General features: G+C 39.6%; 1 protein-coding gene across 1 annotated transcript in view; it reads right to left on the bottom strand.

The window, feature by feature from the left end:
- Positions 1-20,221, bottom strand: part of sos2 (son of sevenless homolog 2 (Drosophila)) — a 111,518-nt gene that overhangs the window by 45,874 nt on the left and 45,423 nt on the right. The window contains exons 4-7 of the mRNA XM_086003137.1: positions 19,809-19,973; positions 11,581-11,784; positions 4,506-4,649; positions 2,486-2,596 (exon numbers count right to left, since the gene is read on the bottom strand). Coding sequence (XP_085859263.1) covers positions 2,486-2,596; positions 4,506-4,649; positions 11,581-11,784; positions 19,809-19,973 — 624 coding nt within the window. The remainder of the gene's footprint in view (positions 1-2,485; positions 2,597-4,505; positions 4,650-11,580; positions 11,785-19,808; positions 19,974-20,221) is intronic.

Below are 20,221 nucleotides of genomic sequence, written 5' to 3' on the forward strand. Positions count from 1 at the left end.
TTTGCATAGACAGAATAATACAATTTGAAGTTTGGCTTTGGGCAGTTGCATCTTTAAAATGAATTCTGGTTAGTGCCCTGGGAGAAAAGCAATACATGAAACAATCTAGAGGATAACTAGCTTGGCTAGTTTCCCATGTTTTCAAAATGTTAATGTATCCAAGTTTGCAGATTGGGAGAGAAGAAACAACATTATTGTAATGAAATGTGTTTGTCTTGCCTGTATTCGTTTTGCACTCATGTATATTACCCTCCCCCACACGGTGTATAGTTTCACTTCCTCTTTCCTGACTAACCTGGAATGTCCCAGGTCTTGGCTCTTGGCTCCGCCCCTGACTTCTCTTACATAAAGATCCCAGGATCTATATGACTCATTCCTGCGAGCCAGTCAGTGTGTTGAGATGTTAGCTCTGATCTTAGTGATTAAAAGCCAACTTGTTAAGGTCTATAACTTCTAGTTTTGTGGTTATTGAAGGCACATCAATTATCTTTTATGGCTGACAGTTTAGGAAGTTTAACTCTAGCCGATATGCATTGCTTTATGCTTCAGCAGGTGGGATACAGCAATATGCATCAGATTGCTTCTCATCATGCTGCACCAGTACTTTATATAATCTCTTCGATCTTGGATATTGAAATCGGTCTTTGGAATCTCAGGAAATTTTATAAGAGTTGTGGTGGTTTTCCTAGGATCTTAGATCCCTGTTCTGCACTGTTTTACAAAAGACAGTGAAGAGAAGCTCATTGCTCAGGTAACAATTTGTCAGAGGCTCAGTTAAAAGATTTCAGAAAGAACCACAAAGATTTATCCTGTTCCTAAAACAGTTGCAGTATAAGTATTATGTAGGTCAAGTATTGTAATACTAGTTACAGTATTTGCTGAGTTTCTTCTGTTTCTGTGTAAATTATCTTACTTGCAAATAAATTCTACTAGTTTTAGCTTTAATAATTTGGTAAGTGTGATATTTACCAACTTTTGAAGTGGACAGACGAACATAGTGGACAACTCACAAAGTGTGTGCAAAATTGCTTGGTAAAAGGGTACAAAAATATAGGTAGCTTGTTGATGCTGTGCACCTCATTACATCTACTAATTTGGCACAACACAGTCCTGATGGCCATTTCCTAGGCACTTTTGAGACAGACAGTCTTTATAAAGGGGTCTACAAGGTGTGCATGTCTCTCTTCAACTGGATTAACATGACTGAGTGGGCAGTTTCCTTAAAATCAACTACTTTCAGCTTTTAGAATAGGTGGTGTATATGAACTTAAACCAAATTTATCCACTGTCTGTTTCCTATATTGCTGTAGGACAAAAACTACAATGAAGCACATCTGCTAATCAGACTCCAAATGCAACTTTACAAATTCCAAGTTCAGCAAAGAATTTAATATTGTACTCCTATTGGCAGCTATGCTTCTAAGGCCACTCACTGCACTTAAGCATAACACAAAAAAGCTCATAATTTAATCAGTCATCCATTCTCATCTTCAGCCTCCCAACTCTCTCTTTCTCTCACTGTAATATTATTCATCACTATTTCATCAGTACTATGAACTTTCCTCTTACTCCTAAATTCCAAAAACACCATCCTACATGTTCTCCATCCTTGTATTCTCATCGAGTATCTCTCCTACTCTTCATTCGTGGTGATGTCCTGCACTATGGGCTTAGGCCTTCAAATAGGTTTTCAATATAATACTTTATTTTTAAAACTCAGGTAAACTAATATTGCTTATAGAAGCGAGAGGTGAAGGTTCACATCTGTATTTTCCAGATAGGGTCAGCCATTTTATCCAGAAGCTCCTCCGGGATTTTTATGGGCCTGGACTCTTTCACTGCTCATCTAATGCAGTGACGCCCAGCCTCACACGGAGGCCCATCTCCCAAAGATTATGATATCAAGGCTCAATTTCCCTGTAAGCTGTTCAGCCCTAGTTTTTGGAGAAGCAGTCAACTTCCTCCCGAGTGTTATTTTTCAGCTGGTTCAGCCAATTGTACTGTCATTACACACACTGGAAATGAATTGGTTACTATGGAGAAGAGGCCTCTCTCTGATGCTAGCTGGAAAAAGTGAGTGAAGACAGAAGGTATTATTAAAAATAGCACAGGAAAGCAAAATCACAAAGACCAAACAATTTCAAACAGACTTCCCAGTTTTCAACAATAATTAACACAGGTTAATACTTGGAATTATTTCACTACAATTAATCTGGACACTGAATTCAGCAGTAATACACCGAGATGAAACATGGATGTTTCATTAGGTCATTATGTGTACATGTGGGTCTCTTCCAGTAATTTAACAAAATCCACACAAAGAATGTTAATCCCCCTTAGAACCTCAAATTTTCTAATTATTTCACAAGTTCACTATTAGTTTTGATTTTAGTAAAGCCTTTCAACCAGGAACTCCATCCTCAGGTCAGTTTTCATAACGGAACAGAAAATAGCTGTATGATAAAAGTGAACAAAAACAGCTTACCTGAAAGTAAAAGGCTACCGGTGACCTGGACATCAAATTGTTGAAGTGCTCATGAAATTGTGGTGAAAGAATGTCTTGCGCACACACTTCATATGGGTCAAATACTTGTTCCTGTACACAAATTGTTTCACTTTTACTACATCTCCGATTTTGCTTAAAAGGCCGTCTATTTAATTGTAAGCACAGTACAATAAATATGCTGTTTGTTACGAATAATATTCTGCCGTACAGTTTGTATCCTGAAAGGACAACTCCATTTTAAAAGTTACAATGGACAACATCACTTTGAAATTCTCAGTTTCCCAAACAGCAAATTACTAATCTCAGTTGTGCCATGGAGAGGGGTGAAGCAGGGGTTTAAGCACGTCCCCAGAGGGAAGGAGGAAAAAACATATAGGGAGACTTCCACAGTTTGTTTATAGCAAAATCTTAAAAGCGTTCTTCACATGCATTTTTATGATTTTGTTATTCTGCCCCAAGGCGAGTGATAGGAACTGCTGTTGTAGCTTTTGATTCAGCTGTGAGGAGGTGCACATCAGTAAAGGCCTGAAGCAGATTACCTACATACGTTCTTTGTTGGGGTATGATGCATGACAGCCTATAGATGGATGAGGGAAATGACCAAAAGGATAGCAACAGAAATGCACCGGACTGGAAAAGACTACTGGAGTCCTTTGAGCCAGTCGCAAGATAGAAAAAATACCAGATGATAATTTCTCTCTCATATCCCTCGACTGAATTTGGCAAAAAAAAAATTCAGCGCCCTCCTGAACTGACCAACATTCTCCAGCTTGTGCCCCTCCAGAGCTAAATGACAATTTTTGAAAATGAACCTCACCCACAAAGTGAACACGAAATAAGTTACGGTTTAATCTTACCATGCTGACAAGGCAAACACAAAAAAGATCAGGGTCCCTCACCTCTAAAATTAAGAAAGGGGCTTAGAAGAAAAAGTTTCACTTACCAGTTCTGGCCCTGTCATTTCAAGCCAAATTTCCCTTCAGTGCTGAATTGTGAATTGGCCCAAAACTCCTTCCCTTAAATGCTCACACCAAAAAAAGCAGGTTGCTTTTCTTTTTAATTAGTAGGGGAATAACAATCCAGTAATGTTTTGCCAGGGTTTTTAAGCAATTGGTCATCTGCTGGCCTGGACATCCAGCTCAGTGACTCCTAATGCAAATAAGCTGTTACAGCACATAATTTTGTGTGGAATTTAATATGAAACATTTAAATCATATTTGTAAATTATATATATATTATAAAATTTCTGCTTAAAAACTACTAATCCTCTACAAAACTTTATGTAGAGTAGTATAACTTTAATTCATTCCTGCAATAATTCACAACACAGCAAGTTCTTATATTCTCTTAGGACGCAGGCTGCTCAAAGTGAATACTAACTGGGTCGAAACATTCGAAAAGAAAAAGAGCAGACTCTCCATTCAATATGGACTAGAGGGATATGAAAAGTCATCAGTGTGGGTAATGAAAGAGGGAAAATAATGGGGAAGCAGGATGAGGCAACTGCCCTTTCACATTCCTACATCTGTATAAAGTGATACCAGCATATTTTTTCTTAGAACTGAAGCCATCTTGAGAAAGAAGTGAAGAATGGGAATTTTTAATCTTAGTAATATTCTAATCACCATTACATTTTTAAAAATATCAATGTTTTCTTTTTAACCTGAAAGAAATCAAAACAATAGAATTTCTGTCCATGAAGAAAGTGATGCTAAGAAATGTCTTGGTATAACAGAGAATTAAATAAATATATGATTGTGCAAAACCCAGAGTGAGTGACAAGTGGTGTATATACTGGTTTTGCATAGTTGAGGGAAAACATCCAACAGTATCTGAATGCAAAGGAAAAGTGCCAATGTATAAGCTATATTTTACACAAATAATTAAGAGCTCTTCAAAGTACACTAGAGAAAAACATAAAAAGCTTCATTTATCTGTTGGATGAAGAGCTTATCAAACACCAATGTATGCCAACATATAAATCACTATTGTACTGTACCTCTGCCAGATCTTCAAAGCAGCTGCCAACTAATGGGTAAGGGCTGCTTTCATCCGTCATCTCAACAGTGTCCTCCATTAAACCTAGTAGCTTCACAGTCAGTTCATGAATATCCAAGATGTTACTGAAGATCACTTCAATATCCTATCAGAAAACAAAGTATATAAGTATATTTAGCCATTAGGTGTAGTGAACTTCTAAACAAAAATATCACAGGTCAAATGTGAGATAATGAAGAGCAATTAACCACGTGGTTTTCCTTCCCAGATCTCTACCAGCCATTCTCAAAAATCAGTCACTGAGAAGTATTGGATAGTGGCTGTGAGTAGTATGTTCTTCGATTTTTCTCTTTCCCAGTGGACACTCAGCAGCTGCAGCCTGGCACAGATCATAAATCTCATGTGTGGGAAATCAAAGGGCTGGATTTTAGCACCCAAAAGCGGGTGGGTTGGGGTCAGCTCAGAGGTTAAGATTTTAAAAATCTCAAACCTGACCCCAACCTGCCCACTTTCAGGTTTCACAGAGGCAGGCAGCCAACCTGCTCCCAGGAGGCAGGTTGGTAATTTAAATATTTTAGCGAGGCTGCGTGCCTCTGATTTAACCTGTTTTACAGGTTTAACGGTGGCATGCCTGGTTTCCCAGGCCTCAGGAAACCCGGCAGTTGAAGGGAGGCAAGGACAGCTTCGGGGAGAAGGTAAGTGCCTTTACAACACTGCTGTGGGCCGAGAAGCAGCAGTAATTCCCCCTGGATCTCCCCCCCCCCCCCATACAAAGACCCCCTGGATCAGACCCCACCCCCAGGATTGGACCCCCTTCCACCAGACCTACCGGCTCCTACAGCCTGCTCCGGAGTCCTCCCCGCCCAACTGGCAGCCAAGCCTGTCAATCAGGCTGACTTCTGGACAGTGAACCTGTCAAGTACAAAAGGCATACGCTGTGGAATTAAAACTCCACAGCCTGCGGGGAAATCTGTGTTCCCCGTCTGAAACTCCGCCCTCCCCCCTTACATAACCCACCCCACACCCACTACCGACATAACCCATCCCTGTTAATATCCAGGCCAAAGGCAATGAAACACATTTTACAACACACTGCCTTGTAGCCTACAGAATTCTACTCTTGGTTTAGGTTTACCCATATTTGGAGTCTATTACAAATTTTCAACATCATTTCCCTTAAGGAAAAGATAATCTGAAAATGGTATTTGTTCCAAAAATCAGGGCAAATAATGTAAGATAGACATGTATTTGTTAATTAATAACAAAAGTATCTTCATCACCATGACCATTTCAGAATCAATTAAACTATTTGGAAGATCTCAGATATTCAAATAGAACAACAGGCCTAACCATCATTTCTCCAGTACAAACATTCTTCTCTTTAGTTTATAAATATGCGTTTTACTTTTAAATAAGCTCGGGCATCCATGGGAATTGGGCATATTCTCCTACAGAACTGTTCCACAACTTAACAGTTTTAACTTGACCAGCTTTGTCTTATTCTTTCTAAAAGGATTATTCTGTCCATAATTTGAACCAAAACATATTGGGCCTGAATTTGCGGTCAGAGTTTTCCCGTGGGCAGATGCCTCTGAACCGCAATAAATCTACGCACCTACCTGATGGTCCTGGATCCATGGAGACTCGCGTTCCTGGGCCTGCAGGAGTAGGCCTGCGTAGAGGCCCACGTATCCCAGGGGCGCATGCGGTTCGCAAGAGCCCCTGGGATCACATGGGCCGGCCCAACCATTCAGAAAGGGGATTCCCATTATGCTTATAGGGTTTCCATTTACGTACGGAATCTCCATAAGCTTAACAGGAATCACCCAAAAATGCATGTACACAACCTTGAAATAAAAAAATTACATGTTTAAAATTAATTAAAATACAATTTCATTAAACATTTAAAACAAAAATGTAATTTTTTGATAAATAAATGTAAACATTTTTTAAGAGACCAAAAATAACAAGCTTATTTTACAGGCTTTTGAATGTTAAATTGATTTTTTAAATTTTATTTTAATATTTATTTTCACCTTTACGCTGGTAAAAGAAGGCCTTTCGCCTGTTTTTACCAGGCATAAGGGTTTCATGTGCATTTGCTGGGCAAGAGTTGGGCAAATAGCCCAACTCTTCACCAGCGAACGTTCATTTCCTGCACGTGCGGAGGATCTGTCAAGAAGATTCTTAACAGATCGCAAGTTTCGGGTTTTCGCCCATGTGTAAACCTGGAACTTGCAAGGCACATACAGCCATGTACGCGCGTACACAGTCATAGGCCACGGAAAATCCGGGCCATTAATATGATCACGTAGACACTTCATGCATGATGATTTCTTAGTAACATTTCATTAATGCTGTTTTATCTACAGCTCATTAAAATTCAGAGAAAGACAACCAATGGGAAGTAAACTCGTTTCTTTACATTTTGTAAGTTAAGAGCTACCAGTGAAAGCCATGAAAACAGAGATAGGCTTTGCAAGAGGGACGTGCTAGTTTTATAAGCAAGAACTATTGCCTAATTTAGTTCTGTACAAACAAGATTTTTGGCTTTTTCACAGCAATTTCACTCTCCCAATATCAACAGAACATTTTCAACAGAGAAAAGCTTTTAATGACATAAATGAGAGAATGATTTCTCCACTCACATTTTACTATACTGTACTTCATTCAGGTTTAGAATCTTAATTTCCCTTAATTCATCTACTCAAATATTCACATTTAATAGTTTTCTTGTTTTATCTTTGTCTTTTGCTGCTCTCAGAATCAGCAATAGATTCTGCCATTCTGACAAGCAATTATTTTAGTTACTGCTATTAATAAACACAGACTGCATATTCTACAGCCATTATCAGGCCAGCTGTGCGAAATTATGAGAACAAAATATTATAAACAAAGGATGGTGATTTGGAGGCAATTCTTTAAGCAAACCCAAAAGGTAGGAGAAAGACTAGCTGAATATTTATACAAGAGGAAGTGGTGGAGCAATTGCTATAGACAAGGAACTATTACTGCAAAAGTTGGTGGAGTTCCAGTGGAAATAAGATGAGGCTTTGATGGCTTACATCCTAGAATGCTGAGGAAAGTCAAGGAGGAAATAGCAGAGACTCTGACCATAATATTTCTAACATCCTTGGATACAGAAGTTATACCAGAGGACTGGAGATACACCAAAATAACACCTCCGTTCAGGAAGGGAGAAAGGGTAAACTGGGTAACTATAGATGTGACAGTTTAACATCTATAATGTGTACATTTCTAGATGCCATAGCACAGAATAAAATTAATATGCACTGAGAAAACATGCTAATTAAGGATAATCAGCAGAGATTTGTAAAACAGGTTGTATCTGACAAATTAAATAGAGTTCTTTGAGAAAATAATGGTGTGTTTTGACAAAGGAAATGCATTAAAAGTTGTGTGATAGAAACATAGAAGATAGGAGCAGGAGTAGGCCATTCGGCCCTTCGAGCCTGCTCCGCCATTCAATGAGAACATGGCTGATCATCCAAATTCAGTACCCTGTCCCTGCCTTCTCCCCATATCCCTTGATCCCTTTAGCCTTAAGAAATATATCTAACTCCTTCTTGAATATATTTAATGAACTGGCCTCCACCGCCCTCTGTGGCAGTGAATTCCACAGGTTCACCACTCTCTGGGTGAAGAAATTCCTAATTTCAGTCCTAAATGGCTTACCCCTTATCCTTAGACTATGACCCCTGGTTCTGGACTCCCCGGCCATCAGAAACATCCTTCCTGCATCTAGTCTGTCCAGGCCTGACAGAATTTTATAGGTTTCGATGAGATCCCCTCTCAATCTTCTAAACTCCAGTGAGTACAAGCCCAATCGACACAATCTCTCCTCATACGTCATTCCTGCCATCCCAGGTATCAGTCTTGTGAATCTTCGCTGCACTCCTTCCATGGCAAGAACGTCCTTCCTCAGGTAAGGTGACCAAAACTGCACACAATACTCAAGGTGCGGTCTCACCAAGGCCCTGTACAACTGTAGCAAGACATCCTTGTTCCTGTACTCGAACCCTCTTGCTACGAAGGTCAACATACCATTTGGCTTCTTAACCGCCTGCTGCACCTGCATGCTTACCTTCAACGACTGGTGCACAAGAACACCCAGGTCTCTTTGCACTTCCCCTTCTCCCAATCTATTGCCATTCAAATAATAATCTGCCTTCCTGTTTTTGCCACCAAAGTGGATAACCTCACATTTATCCACATTATAGTGCATTTGCCATGTTTCTGCCCAATCACCCAACCTGTCCAAATCGTACTGGAGTTTCACGACATCCTCCTCACAGCATACCCTCCCACCCAGCTTTGTGTCGTCTGCAAATTTGGAGATATTACATCCAATTCCCTCGTCCAGATCATTAATATATATTGTGAACAGCTGGGGTCCTAGGACTGATCCTTGCGGTACCCCACTGGTCACTGCCTGGCACTCGGAAAACGACCAGTTTATTCCAACTCTTTGCTTTCTGTCCGCCAACCAGTCAATACCTTGCCCCAAATCCCATGTGCCTTAATTTTGCACGCTAATCTCTTATATGGGACCTTATCGAAAGCCTTCTGAAAGTCCAAATACACCACATCCACTGGTTCTCCCTTATCTATTTTACCAGTTACATCCTCAAAAAATTCCAGTAGATTAGTCAAGCATGATTTACCTTTTGTAAATCCATGTTGACTTTGTCCGATCCTGTCACTGCTTTCCAAGTGCTCTGCTATTACATCTTTTATAATGGACTCTAGCATTTTCCCCACTACCGATGTCAGGCTTACCGGTCTATAATTCCCTGCTTTTTCTCTACCACCTTTTTTGAATAGTGGGGTAACATTAGCTACCCTCCAATCCATGGGTACTGTTCCAGAGTCTATCAAGTTCTGGAAGATGACCAGCAATGCATCTACTATTTCTAGGGCCACTTCCTTAAGTACCCTGGGATGTAGATTATCAGGCCCTGGGGATTTGTCAGCCTTCAGTCCCATTCATTTTCCTAACATCATTTCCCTACAAATACTGATTTCTTTCAGTTCCAACCTTTCATCAGACCCTATGTTCCCCGGCATCTCTGGGAGGTTATTTGTGTCCTCCTTTGTGAAGACAGAACCAAAATATGTATTTAGTTGGTCTGCCATTTCTTTGTTCCCCATTATAAATTCCCCTGATTCTGACTGCAAGGGACCTACGCTTGACTTTACCAATCTTTTTCGCTTCACATATCTATAAAAGCTTTTACAGTCAGTTTTTATGTTCCCTGAAAGCTTACTCTCATATTCTATTTTCCCTTTCTTAATTAATCCCTTTGTCCTCCTTTGTTGATTCCTAAACTGCTCCCAATCCTCAGGATTATTGCTTTTTCTGGCCAATTTATATGTCCTCTCCTTGGATCTTATGCTATCCCTAATTTCCCTTGTTAGCCACGGTTGAGTCACCTTTTTTGTTTTATTTTTATGCCAAACTGGGATGAACAAATTCTGTAGCTCATCCATTCGGTCTTTGAATGTTTGCCATTGCCTATCCCCCGTCAACCCTTTGAGTGACATTCCCCAATCAATCCTACCCAACTTGCTCCTCAGACCATCGTAGTTTCCTTTATTTAAATTCAGGACCCTAGTCTCTGAGTCGACTACTTCATTATCCATCTTAATGAAGAATTCGATCATATTATGATCGCTCAGACCCAAGGGGCCTCATACAACAAGATTGCTAATTAATCCTTTCTCGTTACATAATACCCAGTCTAAGATGGCCTGATCTCTGGTTGGTTCCTCGACATATTGGTCCAGGAAACCATCCCGTAAACACTCCAGGAATTCCTCCTCCACAATATTGTTACTAATTTGGTTGGCCCAATCTATATGTAGATTAAAGTCACCCATGATGACTGCTGTGCCCTTATTGCACGCTTTTTTAATTTCCCTTTTAATGTCTAGGGATTTTCAAAAGGCATTTGATAAGGTGATACATAGGATTAATGCAGAGGTGTGATACATTATGGGAGAAAGAATAAAGTAGAGGTAATATACACTAATTGGTCAAACTTGAAACAAGAGCAGAGACACTGAAGGGTTTAGGTACAGAAATCTTCAAAAGTGGGAGGGAAATCTGTAAAAAAAAACAAAAAACCCATGTGGCTTTTAAATTGAACAAAGTACAAAAAGCAGAGCGGTAATGTTGAACCTATACAAATCATTTGTATTGCATCCAATTTTGAGCACTGACTTTAGAAAGGGTGTCAAGGCCAGAGAGAGACATAGTAAGATTATATTAAGGTCAAGAGGCTTTAATTATGAGGGAAAACGGGGCCTTTTTTCACTAGAACAGTGTAGGTTATGTGGAAATCTGATAGGAGGTACTCAAAATTGAGAGGTTTTGATAATATAAATTAGTAAAAATTTATATTAGGAAAAATTATTTCCAGCATCAGAGAGTTAGTAACCAGAGGATAGAACAAAGGACAAGTTTAGAATTATTTGTTTTCTTAAAACGCAGAGGGCTGTTAGCACATAGAATGTCCTACTGAAACAGTGGTAGAAGCAGAATCTTTGATAGCCTTTAAAAAGGAAGTGGGCAAATATATTTGAAAAGTTTGTTTTTTGTTGTTGTTTTTTTTTGTTAAGGGGTATGGGACTAAATGGATAGCTCTTTCAGTGAGCCGGTGTAGGCACAATGAGTTGAATGGCTTCCTTCTGCCTTCTCTAAAATTCCATGATTCCACATCAATTTAAAACAATACAGAATATTTCCTCATTAACAGCTGTAAAACATTTGACAATGTCATATGGTGCTCTATGATGGAAAATCATGGAAGTAATATAGCTTGCAATTTGTGCCTGTAGCACAGCAAGTAGAAATAATGCACTATATTAAATTTATTCTCAGTTTACATAAGGTACAAAGTAAGGAAGAATGGCATAAGCAAAGCTATTTCACACAAAGATAAACATTCAAAATATTAAACACATTACAAGTATATTTGAAATAAAACCAAAGTGCAATCTAATATTTCAATGCAAATGATCTTTGACAAAGTATCAGCACATTAAAAACTTACACGAGCAGTAAAGAGCTTGTTGTTGGATGTAAATGGCTCTCTAAAGACTTTTATGATCAGGTTCAATTCCCGTAGATATTGCCTTTCCTCTGCAATTTCAGTTTTCACCAGGTCATAGTAATGCTGTTCATCTGTGGCATTTGGTCCATCATCTCCCAATGAAGACAGACCGATGTCATCCTGGTCAAACATGTCCATAAGGACCTGAAAAGAAAAATCGAGCCCAACACTGAGCTAAACACTTACTGTAAGAAAAAAAGTTGTATTATCTAAAAAATGGCCAATTAAAAAAAAATACACCCAAAGAATTAAGTATCTACAGGGCATTTGGATCAGAAGAATTTCACTAGAATCTTTAATTAACCAAGAGACTTGGATTAATATGCTTAGGAACTATATAAACACAGCCACTCTACAAAAAGACTGGAGGATAGCAAATGCAACACTGAGACTGAAAGGCATAAATCTAAAAATTGTAGTTCAGAAAGCTTCACAGTTGTGTTGGGGAAAATGCAGTCAATGTTCATCTAAAGTGCATCGAGACTACATAATATACTTTGTCTATTAACCTACTGGAATTCTCTGGGAAGGTAACATTGAAAGCTAACCAGTGGATATTCATAAAACATTTGATTAAACTCCACAGGTGACGCTTTTAAAGACGGTCAAGACAGACAGATTTAATGGCTAGTTAGCAAATGCAAACAGACTGGGGGAGGGGAGGCGGGAAGCAGCAACTGATAAAAACAAGCTCTAGCTTAAGAGAGACAGGATAAAGGGAACTCTGTAGTATCTTTATAAAAGATAGGACTGCACGGAGTCTTGATTTCAATACAATAAGGATACAAGGAAAGGAAGAGCAAGTGTACTTGGCTCTTACGAGGAAGATAGAAAAGTTAATAGGAGCAATGATCAACAATAATATTCAGACAAACAAGAAAGAGATTGGAGGCTAGAGGTGAGCAAACAAGTTATCTATCAGACAACATACTCTTTCTTGCATCCTGCCAGGATGCAAGAGGTTCTGCAAAAGCTATTCCTCCCAATAGCCCAGTTACTGTAATCCAGTGAGTAACTGAGCCATGAAAATCAGGATGTACCATGTTCAATCCCCAGTCTGTGCTGTGTTAGTGAACATCAACTGGGTAGCAACAGGGGCCCAACACTGTTCCCCCATGCCCGAGTTAGGGAAGGAAAAAGTCAGTTAAGATTTACATTCTTATCCAGTGCTGGAAGTGTGCATGCGTCAACATTCAAGATTAAATTGGATTGGTGAATGAAGGAAAAGGTGAAGGGAATTGGGAACGGGGCAGGTAAATGTGACTAGGACTATTTGATCGCACTGATGGTAAATGTCGGCATGGACTGGTTGGGTCTAATGGCATGTTTCTATGAATTTGTGTGTGTAAAAATAACTTTGTAAAAATAGCAAAATAATTTTATTCTTTGATCAGCTATGTCTTTAGGCACCCAACTGAACTGTTCGAAAAGCGTTAAAAAAACAAGCCTGAAGGCCTTGTGTCTTAATGCGAGGTGCATTCGTAATAAGGTGGATGAATTAGCTGCGCAAATAGAGGTAAACTAATATGATTTGATTGGGATTACGGAAATATGGCTCTAGGGTGGCCAAGGCTGGGAACTCAACATCCAGGGGTATTCAATATTCAGGATAAGCAAAAAGGAAAGGGAGGTGGGGTAGCATTGCTGGTTAAAGAAGGGATTAACACAATTGTAAGGAAGGATATTAGCTCTGATGATGTGGAATCTGTATGGGTAGAACTGAGAAATACCAAGGGGCAGAAAATGTTAGTGGGAGTGGTATATAGACCTCCAAACAGTAATGTGGAGATTGGGGATGGCATTAAAAGGGAAATTAGAGAAGCATGCAATAAGGGCACAGCAGTCATCATGGGTGACTTTAATCTACATATAGATTGGGCTAATCAAATTAGTAACAATACTGTGGAGGAGGAATTCCTGGAGTGTTTACGGGATGGTTTCCTGGACCAATATGTCGAGGAACCAACCAGAGATCAGGCCATCTTAGACAGGGAATTATGTAACGAGAAAGGATTAATTAGCAATCTTGTTGTACGAGGCCCCTTGGGTCGGAGCGATCATAATATGATCGAATTCTTCATTAAGATGGATAATGAAGTAGTTGACTCCTTTAAATAAAGGAAACTACGATGGTCTGAGGCGCGAGTTGGGTAGAATTGATTGGGGAATGTCACTCAAAGGGTTGACGGTGGCTAGGCAATGGCAAACATTCAAAGACCGCATGGATGAAGTATAAAATTTGTTCATCCCAGTTTGGCATAAAAATAAAAAAAAGTGACTCAACCGTGGCTAACAAGGGAAATTAGGGATAGCATAAGATCCAAGGAGAGGACATATAAATTGGCCAGAAAAAGCAATAATCCTGAGGATTGGGAGCAGTTTAGGAATCAACAAAGGAGGACAAAGGGATTAATTAAGAAAGGGAAAATAGAATATGAGAGTAAGCTTTCAGGGAACATAAAAACTGACTGTAAAAGCTTTTATAGATATGTGAAGCGAAAAAGATTGGTAAAGTCAAGCGTAGGTCCCTTGCAGTCAGAATCAGGGGAATTTATAATGGGGAACAAAGAAATGGCAGACCAACTAAATACATATTTTGGTTCTGTCTTCACAAAGGAGGACACAAATAACCTCCCAGAGATGTCAGGGAACATAGGGTCTGATGAAAGGGAGGAACTGAAGGAAATCAGTATTTGTAGGGAAATGGTGTTAGGGAAATTGATGGGATTGAAGGCCGATAAATCCCCAGAACCTGATAATCTACATCCTAGGGTACTTAAGGAAGTGGCCTTAGAAATAGTAGATGCATTGCTGATCATCTTCCAACATTCGACGGAATCTGGAACAGTACCCATGGATTGGAGGGTAGCTAATGTTACCCCACTATTCAAAAAAGGTGGTAGAGAAAAAACCGGGAATTACAGACCGGTAAGCCTGACATCGGTAGTGGGGAAAATGCTAGAGTCCATTATAAAAGATGTAATAGCAGAGCACTTGAAAAACAGTGACATGATCGGACAAAGTCAACATGGATTTACAAAAGGTAAATCATGCTTGACTAATCTACTGGAATTTTTTGAGGATGTAACTGGTAAAATAGATCAGGGAGAACCAGTGGTTGTGGTGCATTTGGACTTTCAGAAGGCTTTTGATAAGGTCCCGCATAAGAGATTAGCATGTAAAATTAAGGCACATGGGATTGGGGGCAAGGTATTGACTTGGATAGAGAACTGGTTAGAAACATAGAAGATAGGAGCAGGAGTAGGCCATTCGGCCCCTCGAGCTTGCTCCGCCATTCAATGCGATCATGGCTGATCATCCAAATTCAGTACCCCGTCCCTGCTTTCTCCCCATACCCCTTGATCCCTTTAGCCTTAAGAAATATATCCAACTCCTTCTTGAATATATTTAATGAACTGGCCTCCACTGCCTTCTGTGGTAGAGAGTTCCACAGGTTCACCACTCTCTGGGTGAAGAAGTTCCTCCTCATTTCTGTCCTAAATGGCCTACCCTTTATCCTTAGACTATGTCCCCTGGTTCTGGACTCCGCGACCATCGGGAACATCCTTCCTGCATCTAGTCTGTCCAGTCCTGTCAGAATTTTAAAAGTTTCAATGAGATCACCTCACATGGGATTGGGGCCAAGGTATTGACTTGGATAGAGAACTGGTTGGCAGACAGAAAGCAAAAAGAGTTGGAATAAACGGGTCCTTTTCCGAGTGGCAGGCAGTGACTAGTGGGGTACCGCAGGGATCGGTCCTTGGACCCCAGCTATTCACAATATATATGAATGATCTAGACAAGGAAACTAGGTGCAATATCTCCAAATTTGCAGACGACACAAAGCTGGGTGGGCGTGTGTGCTGTGAGGAGGATGCCGAGAAACTCCAGGATGATTTGGATAGGTTGGGTGATTGGGCAAAAACATGGCAGATGCAATATAACGTGGATAAATGTGAGGTTATCCACTTTGGTGGCAAAAAACAGGAAGGCAGATTATTATCTGAATGGCAATAGATTGGGAGAAGGGGAAGTGCAACGAGACCTGGGTGTCCTTGTGCACCAGTCGCTGAAGGTAAGCATGCAGGTGCAGCAGGCGGTTAAGAAGGCAAATGGTATGTTGGCCTTTGTAGCGAGAGGGTTTGAGTACAGGAACAAGGATGTCTTGCTGCAGTTGTACAGGGCCTTGGTGAGACTACATCTTGAGTATTGTGTGCAGTTTTGGTCACCTTATCTGAGGAAGGATGTTCTTGCCATGGAAGGAGTTCAGCGAAGATTCACCAGGCTGATACCTGGGATGGCAGGAATGACGTATGAGGAGAGATTGGGATGATTGGGTTTGTACTCGCTGGAGTTTAGAAGAATGAGAGGGGACCTTATTGAAACTTATAAAATTCTGACAGGACTGGACAGACTAGATGCAGGAAGGATGTTCCCGATGGTTGAGGAGTCCAGAACCAGGGGTCACAGTCTAAGGATAAGGGGTAGGCCATTTAGGACAGAAATGAGGAGGAATTTCTTCACCCAGAGAGTGGTGAACCTGTGGAATTCTCTACCACAGAAGGCAGTAGAGGCCAATTCATTAAATATATTCAAGGAGTTGGATATATTTCTTAAGGCCAAAGGGATCAAGGGGTATGGGGAGAAAGCAGGGACCGGGTACTGAAATTTGATGATCAGCCATGATCACATTGAACGGCGGAGCAGGCTCGAGGGGCCGAATGGCCTACTCTTGCTCCTATCTTCTATGTTTCTATGTTCCCACAGTCACTCAAGCAAAATGTGTAAATTACATAATTATTCCCCAACAAAAACAGGATTAAAATATCCACTTATCAGCAGCCTTCATGTACTTTAGTTTTATTATTTGTACATGGTCATTTTTCCCCCCACAAAACCTTACGAACATAGTGATAAAGTCTCATTGAGATAAAAACTCACTTCTAGAATCTCTAAGCACCAGACTGAATATTGATCCAAATCAGTCTGCTTTGGTTATTTGTTACACTAACCCCTGGTGGTCTTTACCATTATACTGCAAAATGTATTAATTTAATAAACTGTCAAAATGCTGTACTTAATGTCCCCCCTCACTGTCTTTCAAATCTTCTTTTTTCATTTTTCAGAAGATGCTTTGTAAATAACTGTCACCATTAGTATACCTTTTTAAATATCAAACGATTATCAATCAACTGTTACAAAATCCTTTTGTTTCCTTCTGTTGATTTTCCTTCAATATTTTTGTTGAAATAGTGAGATGCATCATAGATAACACTAGCTTCGATGAAGTTACAACAACTTGCATTTATATAGTGCCTTCAATGTAGAAAAATAGCCCAAGGCACATCACAGAAGTGTAATCAGACATAAATCGATGCTGAGCCAGGGGAGATATTAGATGGGATGACTAAAACCTTGGTCAAAGATGGCTTTTATGGAGGATCTTTAAACCTCTCTGCATTCTGCTTTTTTGAGAGCTAATTCCAGAACATGGGAATTAGATTGCTAAAAGCACACCTGCCATTGGTTGGGCGAAAGGAATAGGGGATGTAGAAAAGGCCACAGTTGGAGGAACGCAGAGTTCGCGGAGGGCTGGAGAAGGTTACAGGAATAGGGAGGGGCGAGGCCTTAAAGGGATTTGAACACGAGAATGAGAATCTTAAGTTTAGGGGACAATGTAGGTCAGCAAGTACAGGGGTGATGGGTGAGTGGGACTAGGTGCAGCATAGGATATGGGCAGCGCAGTTTTGGGTGAGCTCAAGTTTAAGAAGGATGGAAGGCTGGCTAGGTGTGCACCGGAAGGTTAAAATGTTTTTATTTCTATTTCTATTTATTCTTCAATTTTCCTTTCCTTACTTTTTTCTAAAAGTAATTTATTATCGGAACACATTTCACAGGTGGTAACACGATGCCTTGGCAAAGAGAAGCTACTCTTTATGAGAGAACCTGGGTTAAGTGGCTTTTCAACTGTGGATTGGTCATCACACAGGCAACCCCAGTCTTGTCCTCAGATGGCATCAACACATGCACTTTCCAGCAGGGACTGTTTAATTGTAATCAAGAGCAGGAAATCTGGACAACTTTCTACTATTCATGAGCCATTAAGTACCACAAAACCACCAAATTGCTCAAAAAATTCTTTACACGGTTTTCAGGTGCCATTTTTATTCTTCACTCAGGTCCGTGCATGCCGTTAAGTAGGAATGATTCATGCATGTCTAGGGTTTAATACATGATGCGGTATTTAACTTATTCTAGTTGTCCAACATTAAACCAACACAAATAAAATGAATTAAGAAAAATTCTGCCAATAGTCTCAATAAAGTGTAGCAAGGTTGGAAGATATTTAACTCTTGGCTTACCCGAAATCAAGAAATATAAAGCAACAGTGATGTATCTCTAACACTTTTGTCTTTCCCCAATGCTATGTACGTAAAGATAACACAGGTAAGCAAAACGGTTGAATTAGCTTGCTTTCAGAGTCACAGCTACAAAAATCTCTGTTTAAGACTAGAATAATAAAATGGCCTACAACGTTGTTGGCTTCAGAGTGGTTGCACCATCACATTAAATCCACTTCAGCAGTGATCTGGTTCAGTCTCTCTCAGATGTGAATGGCGCTTAGGTTAGTCCTCTAATCCCCTTCTGCTCCTGGTTCACCAGAATTCATCTCAGTTTCTTCTTATCCCATGCAGATCCTTATCATTTTGTACTATAATGCTTTGAACTCAACAAGTTATGTCACTGGATAACTGGTTATAAATACTGCTAAGGTTCTCTAAACTAAACAGAGTTTTATTAGACTTTTCCAAGCATACTACTTTCTCTCTTGAAAGCAACCTGCTCCTTTAACTTTCTTTCTAATCCCACTTATTTACCAAATGCTACTGCTGCCAATCGTCTGGGTCAGGATATCATCTCTACTGACCCCAGAGGCTATGCTGTGTTTTCACAGGACGGATCTGCGTATAAGGACTCATCACTTGTCTACAGCAGTAAATTAGTTTTTGGAAAAGCTTTTGCTTTAGCTGAATGTGGTCAAAAGGTTTTTTCAGGAACGGTATCAATTAGAAAATGTTCCACAGTTGAATGGTCAAAGAAAATTATTTTTAACTGCGCTTTCTCTACCACTTGTTTATTTATGGCCCCTAGCCTGACACAACTTTCAGTATCAGCACTTTAAACACAGAAACTAACTTGTGTTTAAAAAACTGAGTATATTATAAAGTGGAGTTTTAACCCTCTCCAATGGGCTTAATTCCTAATTTTTCCTATAGTTAGAAATCACAAAACATTTTAAAATACTCAAACAAAAATTACAATTTACCCATAAAATTGGTTATTAAAAATGCCTGGAAGAAGTCTCCCCCACAGAGACCTGGTCTTGTGTCGTGTCTGCAACCTGGGTCTCAAATTGGAAACTACATCTGAACCGTGGATTTATACTAGCCAAATTGTGTGTGTATCCAAATGTGTGTGAATGAGTGACTGGACACAGCAAGGTTCCACAAAAAGCAAATAAATTAATGAACAGATAATCTGTTGACTAGATAACAAAGAAGGAAACAGAACTTCTTAGAGGAAGCTTCAGCAATGGAAGAAGTGTCGGAGGTCCAATTGTGAAATGAGAAGACATTGAGACCAACAGATGAAGCACCGTGGATAAAGCCATCAAAAAGAAGATAGTATCAGTTGATTGGATGTATGCGAGACATGGAGAAACGGTATCTTAATGTAAACAAGAGTTTCATTGCCCCCTTAACAAGCACGGAAATCAGCATAGTGATGAAACCATTGCCCTATAAGAGGACTGAAGGTTAAATACATGGACGCTTTAAGCACTGATCTTGATAAGAAAAATATATTAATGGAAATTATATATAGATATATATCTAAAAAGGAGTTGACAAGCACAGTTCCTCCTACATTAAAAGTACGAATTTAATCTTTGAATAATCTTTTATTAACCTTATTGAAAACGCAAAACGATTTAAGCTCTTTAAAATACTAAGAAAAGAAAATGTCACAAGTTTCTAATAAGATAGGGCAATAATAAAAAATTTAAATAAAATGAGGATAATGGACAAAACTCAGCAAGATTACTGATTATTTAATTAACATTTTTATGTTATGCTGGGCTCTACTTGAGATAGCAAATCAATGCTCACCTTATCTGCACACATTGACACTTTAATGTCCTGTTGTGAAATTTCATAGTGTCGAATATTGCCAACATAGTTTCCAGCCAGTTTTAGAATGTCAGCTGAAATGTACTCCAGCACAGCCACTACATAAAGGGAAACCTGATAATCCGCTTTATAACCTAGCACATCCTGTAAACAAAACAAAACGTTATGGAAAATTTAAACAAAACAATCAATGATCATATCAGCGGAAATAAAAGGTTTAGATCATTAAGGACTGCTTTTATTTTTGTGTCTCAAAAACCAGGAGCAGGTTAGGGCGGGGGGGGGGGGGGGGGGGGAGGGAATCGTAGCCCAAAAAAAAAAAGAGTAAAAATTAGTTTGTATTTGGATCACTAAAACTCAGAAAATAAGCAAGGGACTAAAAGGCACAGTTA

Source organism: Somniosus microcephalus, chromosome 12 (assembly GCF_052327205.1).
Source record: "Somniosus microcephalus isolate GS21.2 chromosome 12, FLI_Smic_1.0, whole genome shotgun sequence".
In the NCBI taxonomy this organism is placed as follows: Eukaryota; Metazoa; Chordata; class Chondrichthyes; order Squaliformes; family Somniosidae; genus Somniosus; species Somniosus microcephalus.